This window comes from Ceratina calcarata, unplaced genomic scaffold (assembly GCF_001652005.2).
Source record: "Ceratina calcarata isolate Rehan_Ccalc_2016 unplaced genomic scaffold, ASM165200v1 scaffold123.2, whole genome shotgun sequence".
NCBI classification, from domain to species: Eukaryota; Metazoa; Arthropoda; class Insecta; order Hymenoptera; family Apidae; genus Ceratina; species Ceratina calcarata.
In genome coordinates, this window is record NW_017133297.1 from 104,756 (window position 1) to 122,707 (window position 17,952).

At 43.9% G+C, this 17,952-nt stretch overlaps 1 protein-coding gene across 1 annotated transcript in view; it reads left to right on the forward strand.

Moving 5' to 3' along the window:
- Positions 1-17,952, forward strand: part of PlexA (plexin A) — a 73,826-nt gene that overhangs the window by 53,181 nt on the left and 2,693 nt on the right. Inside the window, exons 3-5 of the mRNA XM_018027749.2 lie at positions 14,578-15,309; positions 15,439-15,564; positions 15,758-17,895. Coding sequence (XP_017883238.2) covers positions 14,578-15,309; positions 15,439-15,564; positions 15,758-17,895 — 2,996 coding nt within the window. The remainder of the gene's footprint in view (positions 1-14,577; positions 15,310-15,438; positions 15,565-15,757; positions 17,896-17,952) is intronic.

Genomic DNA, 17,952 nt, shown 5'->3' on the forward strand with positions numbered 1-17,952 from the left:
ACTATAGACGCTAGCGAAGAATTTTTATATAGAAATTGTAGATCTCATCGTCCTCTACAAGAAAGGTCTGATGCAATTTTCTCGTAGATCCAACGGTTTGGGAGTTATTGGCAAAAAACGAAAATTTCGCAAAATCTGAAGGGGTACCCCTTGGAAAAATCTCGGAAAAATCAAAAATTTTTTTTTTCTCAAAATATCGAAAAATGCTTTAAACAAAAGTTGTAGGTACTGTCAATTACTGCAAAAATGGTCGTATATAATTTTTTCTGTCCCGAATACTTCAGAAGTAATCGATGCCCTTTTAAGAAGATGTCTGGTTGGGAAGATTTCATAGTGATAAATAAGGAGGGGCTTAGAACATTTATAGAAAGTGTTTTAGACAGTCATCATGAATGTAACGATTCTTCTGATGAAACTGATTGATTCTGAATATAGTATCTGATTCCTATGAGCTGTATAGACATTTAAGTATGACATCATTATGCCAGGATCCCAAAATGGACGTTTAAAAAGAATTCTAAGTAATAGTTGTTTCCCGTTTTCACTTCGCACTATTGCGTATCTGGATTTTTACCAGATTTTCACTTTCACTCACGGCGGTCTTGACCGATTCTCGAAACGGCCGACGCGGAACCAGGTGTTCCGTTCGCGAGGTGAGCACCGCGTTTCGTTGGCGTGCCGATGGACTGGGCGAGACAATGAAAAGGCCGTTGCGCCCCGCTGTGAGAGAAATTGCGTCTGCATGGGGTGGTAATGGATAGTTTGGAAAAATTACGTCGACGATTAAAACGTACTACATGCATTCCGTTGACTTTCCATTCACTCTATACATATTTACACGTTACTATGCTATGCTAGAGGAAAAATGATTTATTCAACGCACATTCTTTATGTATTAAACATGCGATACAGTTTTACGTCCTTTAGTATATGACAACTAATAATACTAAATAATTGCAACTGATAAACTATAATAATATAAGATTTAGGGTTTCTCTTATGAACCTTCAAATTCTTTCATAATTCCAATAACCTAAAAATACTTTATTACTTTCTGTTAATCCAATTATGGAGTATTGCTCCAACTAATAAGACTCACATATAAGCCATCGAGAAAATTCAACATTCTTTTTGCATATCATAAGGACATCCCCATTTCCTTAAAAGAAAAGGCTTTAAAGCATGTGTGCAAACATGGCGCATTCATGTGGAATGAGTGAATTCATAAGATCGTTTAATTTTATTTTCTATTAACATAAATGTGTTGTCATATTCGTTTTGCTTCATTCTAAATAATAATAATAATAATATCGTAAGGATTAAAAGGTTTTCATAGTCTTATTCATAAATCCACCACCACGTGTTAATTTAATGTTAATAATAATAATAATAGTCAACTAATAATAGTGAAATAATAATGATAACAATAATAATAGTCGACTAATGTACAATTTGGATTAGAATTTTCCTTATAATGCAAATTAAGACGCGAACGACTTAACCATTAACGAAAATAGAGTAAATCCGAACGATTGTATTCTCGTTGGTTAATAAATCCATTACAACAGGCCTCGGGTTAATGAAAGCGGCCATGTTCCGACTACTCGTACCGCGAATCCGAAAAAAGATGGCGAGAACACTGAAACATCGGGTTCTATCTAACACCCATACGTTCCGCGGTACACAATAGGAGCGACGGTTTTAATGGAGGGAAATCGCGGCTGGATCGAGTAGGCGCAGCGATTGTTCGTTTTCTTTCTGTAAGCCGGCTAGCGCGGGACCGTATTAGACAGCAGGAAATGGATGCTGTGATTTAGCATTGTCCGAGTCGATTAGCGATTATTCATTCCGCTGGCTGGGATCGATGTCCGTTCATCGGTGCGTGGAATTGGCATTTAATTATCGTTATCGCGTGAACGTGACGCATTATCCCACTTACTGTTGCATGCCGCGAAAATTCTGACGTACTCTTTTGTCGTTCTGCGTGGAACGTCAAAGAAAAACGTGAGAATCGTATTGACGGTTTCCCGGACATGGTTGACGGTGTCCGAAGGTGACGAGCCACTCCGCGTTATCGTCGGTCGTGCGCTGAATCCGAAACGACGAGGAACGAGCAAAGACCATGCATGGACGTTAGTGGATCGCAATTTTCTGCGAGCAACATTCGGTAACGACGTTCATACATTCGGAGTTTCGAAATGGGCTATTTGAATTTTGATTGAGCCGCTGATTGTCTAATTAAAAAGTTTGTCGATTGCCTCGGGTGTTGTTAATACAAGCAGAGTTAGCTGGTTTCCGGAACGTTAATTTAAGAGAAAAATAGGCGAACGTATATAGGGAGGTATTTTTTTTAATAATACGTTTTTGAATTCCGCTCGAGTGTTGATTTTCATCCGGGCTTATTAAAGGTTCACGACCTATATTCTCCTCGGCGAGGTTCGGGCAAATATATGAAAATGTAATAAAAAGAACGCGGTGTCCCGTAAAATTATTTCGTAGCCTCGTAAACAATGGAAAGAGCTGCGTCACTGGGACAGCAGCGCACGATTCATTCTCCTTCTCCTTCGCTCCGCGACACCGTGAAAACCGTGGCAGAGTAAATGGGCAGTAAGGGTGGGTGTGTAGGAGGGTTGAAAAAAACTGTTGCCGAGGGTATACGGGCGAGCGACGATGCGGAGAGCAGCGAAGGAGCAGGGTGGCTGGATTTAAGAATAATCTGCCTGGAATGACGGGGAATCATCGTCGACGAGGAAAGAATAAAGCGTAAACAGTTTCGCGAAAGAATAGAAGACAGCCAAGTTTTTCGTATTCCCCGAGGTATGAAATACGTTCGATGGACTTAAAAGTCGAGGCACAGTTACCGGAATGTGGAACTCAAAACAGAAGGGGTATCTAAAATTTCAGCCATTTTGCATGGTCAGAGAGTGGCGCACTCTTCATGTAACGTCCAATGCCATAATAGAGTTCAAGAGGTCATAAGTTTCCTATAAGAATTGAAAATGACGAGTTGTATGCAAGAGTAGGTCTTTTATTAAAAGTAGTAGACAGGAAGATAAGCAGAGAGGAAACAGTGAAGTCTTATAGATAGATGGCGACACCAGTTGACTACAAAAAATTGACTGTTCCCCCATGCACCTCAAAAACGATGCACTGATGTTAGGATTTGTGACTGAAAGCAAAAGGGGTATCTAAGATTTCAGTCATTTTGTATGGTCAATGAGTGGCGCACTCTTCATGTAACGTCCACTGCCATAATAGAGTTCAAGAGGTCATAAGCTTCGTATAAAAATTGAAAATGCAAGAATAGATCTTTCATTAAAAATAGTAGACAGGAAGATCAGCACAGGAAAAACAATGAAATCTTACAGATAGATGGCAACACTAGTTGACTACAGAAAATGGCCGAATTGACTTTTCCTCCACAAACGAAACTTCAAAGACCTATAAGATCAGTTTATACCGAAATATATATCGGCCATATTTATAAATACCCAAAAAAGCTTCCGGATGAAACAATTAATGGCACCTTCATAAATAAAAGTCGATATTCAATCATGATTTTGTTGATCGTTCCGCCGAATTTGTGCGCTCGGTTTTTTGCGCTGACTAATTGATTTCATGCGCCAGCGGCCGATGGAAAAAGTGATCGAAGTAACGAAATATCGTGATAAAAAATTTTGATTAAATTCTGCCGAAAAAGAGAAGGTGAACAAGCGAGAAACACCGAGCACCTATCGAGAACGTCACACGCGAGGGTTTCTCTTCATCGCAAAGTGTCGGGCACTGTCATCGGTAACAAGGGGTTGATTTGAATATAAAAGCCCGCGGGAGTGCGATTAAACCGGGTAAAACAATGGCCTCTCCTCGTTTGCCCTCGCCTTTTGCCCGGTTCGAAGCGGGGGAGGGTCTCTAAGATCCCGACGTTTAATCCACCACTGATCGCTCTCGCGCCATCGTGCCAACTGGCGAAAATCTGGACGCGCGTATGAATACGAGACGGGCGTCGGAAGACGTCGTGGGAGGAAGAAATAAAGATGCGTAAAAGAAGCGTAAAAAAGGATGGCGGGCGAAGAGAGGAGGGGGCGGGGAGTAATATAAATAAAAGGTTAGGGCGAGAACGAGCGAGCGTAAAAAGGAGAGACGTGAAATGAGGAAAAAAAAAAAGTGGGAGAATTTCGTGCAGCGAATGAAGATGTCTTGGGCCAGTGCATCGTCCGGGGCTTTCAATGAGAAAAGCGGCCACAAAGATAGAGATAGATACCGTGGCCGGATTGTAAAGAAAGAACCGAGCCACGGGGCTATAAGAGAATAAGCTCGGCCGGCGAGGAAAATGAACAGGACAGGAAAAATCACGGGCATGAGATGATAACGATAAAGGAGAAAAATTGGCAGAGGCTCGGAGAGTTGAAAGAGGGACAGGTTGAATGATGGGAATTAGTGTGACGTTCCGCGTGGTTCACGTCATTTCTCTCTTGTTTTTGTTTCGTCGGGAGGAGCACGGGGAGGACTAGTGGGTGCAACGCGGGGACGGAGGGGATCGCAAAGGAGATGCGGAGGGAAAAAGTGAGGCGGGTACCTAAGAGGAAAAAGAGAGGATTAGGAGTACGTGTGTTGCAGGCAGTGTAAAAACGGCGTGTGTACTTAGCACTTCGCTAACTCTCTTGCGAGAATTTTTCTGGAATACGAGACCTGCTCTATATAGTTTGTTTCAATCGTCAGTTATCTATTATTCTAAGCTTCTTGTCTTCAATTCTAATCTTATTAAAAATGTTGTAATCATTTTATTCAGTAAATTGTCAATTTTATCAATAATTGTATTCTTGAGAGATTTATTAAAAAATAATGTTGACTTTTCTTCCTTATTGGCAGAAATCAAACTCAAGATTCAAATTCAGATTTGGGCATTTAAGTGAAACGATTAAGTCACTTATTTGGCATATTCAGTGACTCCATTTTCTGTATACGTTCGGATCTGAGCCAACGCTTCCGATTCGTAGATCGCGTCAACCGAACGCTCTGATTGGTCGGGGTTTTTTGTTAATAACTCCTCAACCACGCCTCGGATAATTCTTTCGCTAAGGAAAATGTTGTTTAAAATTACGTCAGGAACCTCCCATTTCAATATCTTACACTAGTTTTAGGATACTCTGTATACAGAAAATGGATTCTTGCTAATAATAGTCAATAATTTGCCAATAATAATAAATCTATTGAGGGGAATATGAAAACTTAGGGGGTAATCCGAGGCTAACGAATTGGATTATTGGCAATTCGGAATATAAATAAGGTTACGGCTATTACGCTACTCGATAGATAATTGCCGTCTTCACGTGCGGCAGCCGTGAACGCCAATATATTACGTGGCGATATTACACCGGAAATACGAAGCTGAGCGATTTCTCTTCTCTTTCGGAGTTCGTTAACTCCACGATATCCTCCCGGCATTTAATCCCATCTCGAAGAAAATTTGCTACGACGTGCACCGTTCATAAAAATCGTTCCCCGCTGATAAAGATATTTCACGTTATTACACGTCCTCAATTTAGTAATTACCCCCGCAATTTTCCACCGAGTAAAATACAATTTTACAGACAGATGTAACGAGTATCAAATATAAATGGATTTCTATTGATTTCATTTATTTCTCAATTCGTTTGAGTTACGTCCTCCTCGAATTGTGACGATCTGTTTTTGGAAATGAGAAGTAAGGATGTTCGTTATTGGAGAATGGAGTAAAATAAGCTGCCGGTGTCGGGAAACACCCGTTGTTAAATATCATCGAGATCGGTGTATTCGTTGGCCGCCGAGACAAGCGCGACTGAAAACGAGAAAACTCGACTCTGGGAAAATCGTTAACGAACCCCTCGACGAAACGTTATTACATCGGAATAAAACTTTCCCGGTCTGTGTTTATTATAAACGACGAGTTAGCTCGTTCCGCCAAGGATACTGAGAGATACAGATAGAAAGAGAGAGAGAGAGAGAGATAAAGGAAAGAGAGTCTAGGGAAAATTGTTATCTTCCAAAAGTTTCTATCGGATTCACGATGGCGATTTTTCCGCAGTCTGCCGGCAACTGTTCCAGGTGGCTTCTCCCGGAGCCATTGTAAGGTCGTTAGAGGCGAAGGAAATCGAAGGAAGTAACGGAAGCCCCGTGAGAAGGCACGATTTTATGGGAAAAATCCGATTAACCCCTCCGTCTTTCGTGTTCGTTCGATCTTCCGTTCAGCTCGAACGAATTAATTCTCGTAGAAAAATGACTAGACGTATCGACCCCTTAACCCCCACCTCCCTCCGCTCTTTTCATATTTGACGAATTTCGAATTGCTCGGATCAGTATCGTGCCTCTATCTACTAAAAGATATTACCTTAACACTGCGTTGCTCCTTAGGGGGCGTTACCAGTGTGACCACCTAAAATTTAGGCCATTTTGGGGAATTTTTTTTAAACTGTATGGATTATCGTCCGTAACGAAGAGGGAGAAACGTTATTTTATGATTTCTCCTTTGGTGTTCTCTTCTCGTGAAAGTGTTTCAATGGCGATTCCCGATTCGACGGCAATTAATCCCGATTGGGCGGCCGCGATAAAGGCGTGGGTAACGCGACGGGAGTGGAAGTTTTATTCGACGAGGAGACCCAGTTGGGAATTCGTGGCTGTTATCGCGCCTTCGGCGAAGCTCTCGCGAAACTGCGCAAGAAAAGCAAGAGTATTATCGCGGCTTTCTTCCTCCGATAATGCCGGCGAAGTTCGATTTTTGAGAAGTTCGCTAAGCCGAGGCGAGAGAGCCATCGACTGGGAATAACCGCCACCGCCACCGCCGCCGCCCTTTTTCCCATCGCCCCGGTCGGCGAAGGTGAAAGATTCCCCGATGAAAAGGAATGCGCGAGCTTCGCAACTTCGCCCCGAGTCGTTTCCTCTCTATTCTTTATTATCGCCGATATTGGAATACAATCTTTTTTTGGCAACCGTTGTAACAACTTTCTAAACACCATTTCGGGTTTAATTAAGTTCCTTTTCGAAACTCCGCGAACGTCGACGTTACATGCCGCTCTTAAGTCCTCCTTTATGTCAGCCTCCGCGCCCATTTATTTCCATTATATCCGGCCGTTTTTCAACGGCGACGCACACAACCTCGGAAACTTCCGACCTCATCAAAGAACTCGAACACTTTCGCGGCAGTTCCCGAGATTAAGCCTTACCCGTTCGCTTTATTTATGCTTGCAAATTGCCCGCGGATACTCGCGCGGCGATAAAATTCTCCCTAGGAATTTCTAGGGACATATTAATATCCGCGATGTGGGTTCGGCTGGAAACGGGGCGGTCGAGCTTTTTTGGCTCTCCGGATGTGCTCGAGCGGAAAAATCACGATGGACGAGAATTCCATGCCGACCATGTCCGGGAATGCGTTTGAAAATTCCATGGGAATACCGGTTGTACATACGTACCTCTCGTGCCCGCGTGTATGCGAGTGTAATATTTAGATAAAAGGTAAAAACGATTAATCTCTCATCGCTAGCTGCACTCGCGCATATTTCCTGGATTAACATCGATATCGACGGGCTGTTCTAATCCAATCAAATTGATATGATTATCTTATGGAATTCATAACGTTCATAAAAACCATAAAACCCAGTTGAGTTTTCGTTTTTCGAGAGGAGAAGAGTGGATCGGTTGAGAATTGAGGTTATGTCGATTTTTATTTAACCACTGTTGGCGTAGGATAATAATTAAACGGACGCGTTGCTGTTCTTCCTGATCCGTCTGCCTGCTCGATGATATGTCCCGGAGGTGGGAACGGCGTTACTGCAAGAACAATAACGGGTAATAACTTTTAACGCTGTGCTCTGAACGCGTCGGTTCCATCAGATGTTCTGACAAGATGCTAGAACCTGCCCGCAGGATCGCATTTACGTTCAGCTGCTTTCACGCGGACCCGATTCCTGTTTCGAGGATCCGACATTAAATAATTATTCGTGATTAGTTGCCGGGGAATTAATTACTCGCCGGGTGATTCGTACGAACTTTCACGTAATTAACCGCGGAGCATAGGAAATCGAGAGAAACTACTTTTCGGTATTGTTCCTTTGATCGAAATTCAGTCGAACTGTGGGAAAGCTTCGGTCGCTTTTCTAAAGGTCCACCATTTTTGTTTCATCAAGCGAATCCACCATTTTTGGTTCAAATTTATTAGAGATTTTATTTTATCGGACAAGTTTCAATGACTAAACGTGACATTTTGAGCGTTTCACTAATCACGTACGCTTCCACTCGTCGGCCATTTTGGATTTCTAACCAAAGATTAAAACAGAGCGAAAAACCTTCGTATTAAAACAGAGCGAATTTAAAAATCGTAAACCTATCAAAAATTAAGTTCTCGAAGTGTAATATAACATGCATGTTCGGACTAAACAATAGGTCATTGTACTTCCAATATGGCCGACGATTAGAAGGCGCAGGAAGAACACGAAAGTAAAATTTCATACATCACCTGAACTCGAGTGTTCAATAGAAAAATTTCTGAAATGAGAGAAAAATCTCATTAAATTTTGGTCTCCTTCTAAATTCACCTTAATGAATGTTCGAATCGATCTCGAACATCGCCCATTGCATTAATCATTTTAATGACGAGATTATAGACGTTGAATACTTAAATATCAATGATTGCCCGGATCCCTGATGAAAATTCAGAACGACATCGAATATTAATTGCGATTAAGAAAAATTGATGAGCAGTTTAATAAATTGCACCCCTACTACTACGGAGTAACGTCCACCGCGTGAAAGTAGCTACAAATAAAATATAACGCGCCGTTTATGATTAAATGAAACGCGAATCGACGGCCGCGTTCTGATTTAAATTGCAGATTGACGAAATCTATAAAATACGTGGCTGCGGATCGATGGACCCGAATATCCATACGTCCCTCCATTATACATGCCTTGGAGCCATTTGCATTTCGAATACGCGCTTTAATCACACTTTTCGTATTAAGCAAACCTCTCCATATGCACCGGTAGCGCGTGCCAATTTGTTCAAATATACCCGGGGAACAAGCTTCATCCCGGCGTAACTGTGTCCAGTGAAAATTGAGCCGCCGGTCACTTTCTATACATTTTTTAGGGGAACGACCACCCGCGATACCCGACAGGATGTAATTTTTCCGCGAAAATTCACGCGCACGCAGATTAAACAGCGCGACCGTTGCCGCTGGGTTCAAAGATTATATTTGTATAAGCCGCGACAAAATATTGAGTCCCATTCAAAATTAACAGCTCTCTTCCGTTCCTCCGAAACGCGTTTAAAAAATCAAAATGGATCGTCGAGGTAATTAAACGAATCGGGGAGCGTTGATTCTTTTACAATTGCATGAACACTGTTAAATTGCTTTTTTATTTTGAGACTATGTTTTGAAAAAGCTAACCTCTCGGTAAACGCTTTTTACGTTCTATATAAAGTGAGAAAGTAACAAGACTTGAGTTCCCAAAGTGAACTTCTTCGATTGAAGTTTCGAACACGTCGTCTACTTCGGTGCTTCTTGCCATGAACAAGAGTAAACAAGCCGGATTTCGAGCAGGCATTCATGCGGCTGAACGTGCCAGCAAGCATTAAGATGCATTTCCACCGAAGTAACGAATTTTCAGAATTCAATGTTTCAAAAAGAATTAATGAACGTCGGTTTGTCAAAACGTAGCTTGGAAATTGATTGAGGAATGCCGGTGTCGAACACCGATATCGGCTCTGTGGCTCGGTGCCCACGCTTTCGCTTTCTTACTACACGTCAGAAAATGGCGAACAAAGAGCATGTGAGAGCGAGGGAGGCGGCGAGATCCAGCGAGGGATAAACGAAAAAGAGACGAGGTGAACGATGGAGGCGGTGTAATTAAGACGTCCACCAACTTCTTGGTAGCTTTGTATCGAGCACGTTATTAGTTTCTTTGTGCCTGGCGATCGGCGTAGCCTCGGCCGGATCTCGCGAGGATAAAAAGACGGATAGTCTCCCTTTATTTCTTCTCTCGATCCTTTATACCTTCCTTCTTCCTTTTTTCCCTACCTTCTTTATATATATATATATATATGTCCTGTTCTCTTACCATCGAGACCCCTCTTATTGATTTCTCTGATTTGTTCGTTGCAGTCGCGTGGTTATTAAGTCGAGTTACATTTCACGATTTTGCACGCCCGCTGGGAAATTGCCCGCTGGTTTAATCGTTGCGCTACAGTGTCGAAGGTTAAGGAAAAGGAGAATCAAAGATCCGGTGGTCGTCTCATAGAGAAAGAAGGATCGAAGGCTTGGCGTGTTATCAGACCGAATAGGTTGATATATTTGCGAAAGCTATTAACCCGACCGATGTGTCTAGCTCTCTATTTCCGTCTTCATTCTCTTGTATTTATTGTATATTCGCCACAATTCGATTCCAATTGTTGCTTTGTGCTCGACAAATCGTCAGGCTTCTTCACAAAGTCTTCCATCTTTAAAATATGGCGTCGATCATAATTGTTACATTCGATTAGTTTTCAATTTTCAAAGTAAATGTTGGATTATTTGATAAAATAAATATATATAATAAAAAGGACTGTTCGGAGACATTAACCTCAGCACAACTGATCCTTAAGCCTGTTGACTTAAACTAATTTAACATAACCTAATGTACTACATGAAATAACGAGCCCTGTTGGCTGAACCTAACGTAACTTAATCTAATGTATACACAGACAATAAAAACGAATCTGTTAAGAGACTATCGTCAGTACAATTGATTCTTAACCCAAATTGATTCCCGAGAAGTCTATAACTACTTATTTCTCAAGGCCAGGGTAATAAATACTGTGCAGGGTCAGGGTTTTTTCTAAATGAGTCCCAAACTTTCTTTCATGCATTCGATTCTTTACTTCGAATACATAAAAGTAAAAAATGAAATAAAAAGAGTTTCGTTTATTGACTCATTTCCAATAATAAAACCATTAGAGATAGTTGCGTAAAAAGATTTATGATTGGTATAAGAAGTTGGTAAACTGTGTAAAAAAATATTTAGCAAGAGTGAGCCTCTGGTTGCTGTTCACGTTAATCACGTTTGTGGATCGACTTATAACACTCGCGGGCCTCGTTATTTCATTACCATTCTCGAGAGATGGAAGATAGGAATATAATTGACGACTGCTGATTCCGTGGACTTTATACTAGCGATAATTACATTTATTACATTTAACAAGGCGGCGGGATTGATCCTCCGTCGAGCTTACGATGGAGTTCCACGAGCGAGCGAGATATCGAACATTTCCCAACGCTCCACTGGCTCATCTTTGTTCATTCACAATGAAGAGGAAATAAAAACTACCGAGGGCAACGGACAAGAATGATTAAAACGTCCAGCTGTCTCTCTGGTAGATTGGTAATTAGAACGATCTCCGTACGCGGCCATCTTCCAACAGCCGTGAACATCGAAAACGCATCCACGTAACTTACATTTTTACCGAACGGCGTTTACCGAACGTCCGCCTCCCGTTTCGACGTGACTTAACCCCGCCATCTTTTGATAACCCGTGAACTGCAGCAGTTGAGGCCTGCGCGAAATGTACGTTTCATCTTTAAGGTCCCGCTTGCTAAGCAATCTCAGAGATACTGTGAGTGTCGTTAAAATAAAACAGCAAGCACCTCGGAAGTTTCGAGAAGAAGAATATTCTGGAGAGAAATATAAAAAGTAATCAAGGGGTCAGACATCTTTTGCTTGAGGCGCGTGAAGAAAAAGATTGTACGAGTATCCTGATCGGTTAGGAGAAAAACCTATTTCATCGTGCTTAGGCTAGCTGGAAAACAGGCTTGCACCCAGGAAGCGTCGCGTCCTTGCATCAATCATGGGCCGATGCATCCGGGGGATGTTGCCTCTCCTGATCAATGATAAAAATTGCGCGTTTTTGCCGATGACCAAGCGCGCAATTAACATCGGCTAACCACGCTCGCAGTAGCTCCGATAATTATCGTTATTATTTCTCCACGCCGTGAGCGAACAAGGATCGCAACATAGTGGAAGGCCAGGCATGGCGCGGCGGTCGATTCGTTTATTCGGGGCAAAGGTCACGCGCTTAGCCGTTTCGCCGAGGACGAGGACTTCCTCCTGCGAACGTTCGTTCGCCTCTACTCCTGTCCTCCTTCTCCTCTCCTCTTCTGACCGCTCGCTCGCGGTTTTGAACTTTGTCTCCCTCCTATCGCGCAGTCCATCGCGGCCGATGCATGTGTATCGTGCAATTAAACGGTTAGAAAATAAAGGGTTAAGGCTGCCCGTTAGGCTTCCATGCTCGCGGCGATAACTAGGCGCGCCATGGTCTATCGTGGGCGGAAAACGACCGCCGCTGGTGACTGAAGGCTACGTGAAACGTAAAATGCACCTGCTCGGTCCCGTCCATTTGGGATCGGTAATATTTATTTATGTATTTCATTCATGGATTACAAGAATCCATTTTTGTACAAAATAGAGAACAAATAACAATGAGTAGAACAGAAATATAGATACATTAATTGGTTCTGAGTAGAGATGAAGGAAGGGATTATCTCCGAGGTCGTTCTAAGGCCGAGCCGATTTTTGACTATCAGAATCTACCGCCTCTAACGGCGAACGTCCGTACCGTACCCGTACTTTAAGGAGAGTAATGGTAGTAAGAGTGAGAACGTACATACTCTTTGATGAACATAATACGCATATCTTTCTTTCAATACTATGACTCCCGTCAAAATATTACGGTTGCGTCCACTCCTAACCTAATCTGATCTATAAGAGGCCTTACTACTGTGACCGCCTAAAATTTAGGTCATTTTTGGGAATTTTTTTTAAGAAAAGTATTCTATGGAATACTTTTAAACTTTATGAATGTATTTGCCTATAAATGAACTGTGTAAAATAATTTTTTCGTACAAAAATAACTAAAGACAATCAAGTTATGCTAAAAAAAAGAATCTCAACTGCTAACATCATACAGTTCGCTAGGGTCCCTGAAATGAAAAAAGGCAACGACGCTCTTAAACTAGACATGTTTTATTGTTGAATGACGTAGAATATCCAAGAAATATTGAAATTTGACAAAATGGCGGAGTTTTTAAGAAATTCTTCGATTTCTTCTTAAAGAAATTGTCGTTTTTTCGTTGCTTCGGTAAGACCCCTTAATGATATTAAACTTGCACGTTATGAAAAAGTAATCATCATCAAAATGGCTGATAAGAGAGTCAATCAACAACGACGACTGACATAAAAATACCTATCGAAAAGAAAAATCACTAGAAATTTACTTTTCTCTCCAACAATCATTTATAAGGCAGGTGGTTCCGACATTTTCTTTAAAGCGCAACTTTTAAACGAGAGAGCTTTCTTTTAAAGATTACAGAAGGCGCCTCTTAGAAGTTTCACATTAAAGTAGTGAAAATGTAAAGAATCTCGCTAGCTATATTTAAATATTGCAGCGTAATTAGCTGGCGCGTTCAAAGTCCGTGGCGGTGTTAAGCGCGTTAAAGGGAAAGTCGGTAGATAAATTTGAGGACGTAAAAAAAAAAAAAAAAGAAAAAAAGGTGTGAAACGTTAAAACCGAGATTGTTGGTTAAACACGCGTTCGCAAAAGATTGCCCGCGCCGATTTATTTAAAGTAAGTACATCGCGGCTTAGAATTTTACAGCGGCGTGAAATGACTCTCGGTAAAAATCTGCCGACCGCGAAATCCGTTTACTTTAATTAAGAAACAAAATATTTGAATACGCGTCTGGCTCAGCCGGTTTCTCATGTGCCACGGAATTAACTGCAGATTCAATGCGATTACGATTTAGAAAACAATTTGAAACTCGGCGTTGGGAAACTTCTGGCAAAGAAACGTTAACTATGAAACGGAACTAATGAGCACGATGTATATACGATACGTACATGTTTATCCTGGTCAATCAGCCGCCTTGCAGACACGATTCTGCTGAAGCATCGCTTTGACGCGGCATTAGCCTAGGAGGTGTGTTTTAAATAGAATGAAGTACGACCGGGAAGAAAGAAGAAAGCGATGCGCGATGTATAGAGCATCGGGCAACAGAGCACACTCGAGGGAGAAAGCGTTCAAAGCGTAAAGTCGTAACGAGTGAGAGATAACATATTTCAAGCGCCGCCATGAAAGAGAAAGAGCCGAGGCTCGGCGGGGCCGCCGCCGCCGCGGAACAACGGCTATTATCTGACGGTTAAAAAATTGTTAAAGAGTTCCAACGGTTGTCCATGGAAATTATGTAATTGCGTTTCCCGGGCGAGAACTTCTCCTGTACTTTCTCGCAATTAGATATACGTTGAAAACGATAATCATATTCATGACATGGAAATGAAACGTGCACGTTTTTGCGAAACCGCGAATATCTGATAGATCGTGTCAAGCGTATGTATCAGTTTGTATCACGGTTTCCATGAATAAATCACGTGAAATTATCAGTCTGAAAGAAATGATGAATAATGGCCGTGTTCGACGTTTCGCGCAACGTTTGCAAAATCTGCGAAACTCGCCGGCGTTCGCGTAATCGAGAGAGTAATTAATTACAGCTTGTCGTTTCTTATTCGTTATTCCAGGTGGTGGTGGAGAGTTCGACCCTGGCCCTGGAATACGGCGATCTGCTGATAGACCCGGACTGCCCGATTAATCCAGATCTGTTGTTCGACGCGCAGCTCATGCACTTGTACGTGATGACGAACAAGACCGTGTCGAAGGTCAAAGTGCAAGAGTGTTCGGTGTACAAGACTTGTCTGGACTGTCTGGGCGCGAAGGACCCGTACTGCGGATGGTGCTCGGTGGAGAACAAATGCAACCTGCGCAGCGATTGCCAGGACGCGGCCAAGGACCCGCTCTATTGGATATCGTACAAGAGCGGCAGATGCACGACGATCACTACGGTCACACCGGATCAGCTGCAACGCACGACGGCGAGAACGTTGGAGTTGGTCATCGAGAATCTGCCGACCCTCTCCGGACAGTTCCTATGCGCGTTCTCCACCTTAGACAAGACCTTGATTACGAACGCCTCGCGGAAATCGTTCGGCGTGAACTGCACAACGCCGAGGACTGATCTACTGCCGTCTATCCCGCCGGGACAGCACCATTTCACGGCGAAGCTGTCAGTCAGAATGACGAACGGTCCCGACCTAGTCGACACGAATTTCACGTTCTTCGATTGCAACACGTACAGCTCGTGCACGAAATGCGTATCGTCGAGCTTCCCCTGCGATTGGTGCGTCGACGGGCACAGGTGCACCCACGACACGGCTGAGAACTGTCGCAACGATATATTGGTCACGGGTGTTAGCGTAAGTGGAGAGCTTCTGTTTAATGGTCGGGTTACGCGGGTCACCTGGGATTTGGTGAACAAAAATTGTAACGATCGGATTTACTAAAAAAAACTCTAGGCGTACATATTTCATTTTTGAATTTTGCAGAGGACCGGCCCGAGTTACAGGAGCGGTCCAGGTTTCTGTCCCACGCTGAACGCGACCGATTCCCCGGAGATCCTCGTGTCTTCCGGAGTGAAGAAGGTGATACGAGTTAAAGTGCACATCATCGGGGTAAGTAACGTCGGTATTCATCCCTCGCTAGCTAAGAATCTTGTCACATTAATTCCTTTTCGACGTCTTCACGTGTCGTTAACGGGCCTTTCACGTCGCCGGCCAGAGAGAGAAAGGGGGGGAACGCGTCGCGAACCTTACCGGCCCCGCAGGGATGATTGACGTCCTAACGTGTTCGAAACATCTTTTCCAGCAATTCATCGTGCAGACCAGGTTCGTCTGTCAGTTCAACATCGAGGGTCGTGTGACGAGCGTGAACGCACGCTTGTTGGCAGACACGATTTACTGCGAGGAGACCGAGTTCTCGTACACGTCTCGTATGCCGAATATCACCGTGCCATTCGCGGTGATCTGGGGCGGCTCGAAGCCACTCGACAATCCGCAGAACGTGCACCTGGTGATATACCGGTGCCGCGACATGGCCGACAACTGCGGTATGTGCCTGACCTTGGCGCCTAAATACGACTGCGGATGGTGCCAGAGCACGGACAGATGCGAGGTGAAGGACAACTGCGAGCCCGATCCTGGCATGTGGTTAAACAGCAACAAGACCTGCCCGAACCCTGAGATCCATTCGTTCCACCCGGTAATGGGGCCTTGGGAAGGTCACACTAACGTCACGATACTAGGGATCAATTTGGGACAGACGTTCAGCGACATCTTCCACGGCGTAATGGTCGGCGGACTGCCCTGTCAACCGTACGAGGAGCTCTACATCCGCACGAAGCAGATAGTCTGCAACGTGGACGGGCCGGGCACGTCCGTAACGAAACGCGGACCGGTGATCGTACAGATCGAAGACTTCAGGGGCCAGTCCGAGCATAACTTCGAGTTCGTCGATCCTCAGATTTTAAACATATCGCCAAAGTACGGCCCGATGAGCGGCGGTACCACCGTCAGGATCACCGGTAAATACATGAACGCTGGTAGCACCATCAAGGCTTTCATCGACGAGCTACCGTGCTCGATAATCAGCGCCCAAGTGGATGAAGCTTTCTGCATGACTAGTGCCAGCAATCGTACGAGGAACGGCACCGTGAAAATGACGTTCGACGGAGCGCTTCGGATGTACAACGGACATTTCGAGTACGCCGACGATCCTACGATATTGAGCGTGGAGAGCGGCGTAGCTAGTCAAATGAAGGTTCCCAAGGGCATTCCAGCCGGTGGTATAAAGATCTCTGTAACCGGGAAGAATCTGGGGTACATCCAAAGCCCGCAGATGTACGTGTACCATGACGAGAAGATGTTCGTGTCGCAGTGCGAGGTGCACAGCCAGGAAAGCATGATTTGTAGATCGCCGACGATCGAAGTTCCGGATTACACGTTAGACGCGGAGAAACCATTGATCTTGGAATACGGCTTCCGGATGGACAACGTAACGGGCGTGCAGAATCTCTCACAACACGGATTCAATCATTTCCTGCTCTACCCTAATCCAATCTATGAGGTGTTCGACGAGGAGATTAAGTATTACAAAAGTGATTACCTAACCATCAACGGCCAGCATCTCGATCGCGCTTGCCAGGAATCAGACGTGACTGTGAAGATAGGAACTGCGTTCTGTAACGTCACGTCGCTCTCCAGGCAGCAGCTTACCTGCAGACCGCCGCTGACCCAACCGCCGGCCATCGATTCCGATGGCTTCCCGAATAAACAGGAACTACCAGAGGTGATCGTAGTCGTAGGTGGCACTCTTTGTTATAACATAGGAAAACTCAGCTACGCACTGCCAGCTGGTCTCAATGGACCATTGTCGAAACCAGCGCTGATCGGAGTGATCGCCGCTATAGTGATCTTAGTGGTTGTGTTCATCGCGTTTCTGATTGCGTACCGGCGCAAGTCGACGGAGAGCAACCGAGTACTGAAGAACATGCAGGAGCAAATGGATATTCTGGAACTTCGCGTAGCTGCCGAATGCAAGGAGGCTTTCGCCGAATTGCAGACCGAGATGACGGACCTCACCGGCGACCTCACCAGCGGTGGCATACCTTTCTTGGATTATCGAACTTACGCGATGATGATACTGTTCCCAAGCGACGATAACAGCCCGGTATTGCAATGGGATCGGCCGGAATTGGTTCGTAAAGAGAAAGGACTGCGTTTGTTCGGGCAACTGATAATGAACAAGACGTTCCTGCTGCTGTTCGTGAGGACCCTCGAGAGCAATCGGTATTTCTCGATGAGGGACAGAGTAAACGTGGCCAGTCTGATCATGGTCACGCTTCAAAGTAAAATGGAATACTGCACGGATATTCTGAAAACCCTTTTGGCGGAACTGATAGAGAAATGTACGGAAGGGAAGAGTCATCCGAAATTGTTCCTTAGAAGGTGAGTTCAGTATGATTTTCCTGCGATTGAAATCTTTACACAGTCCATATTGTTCAA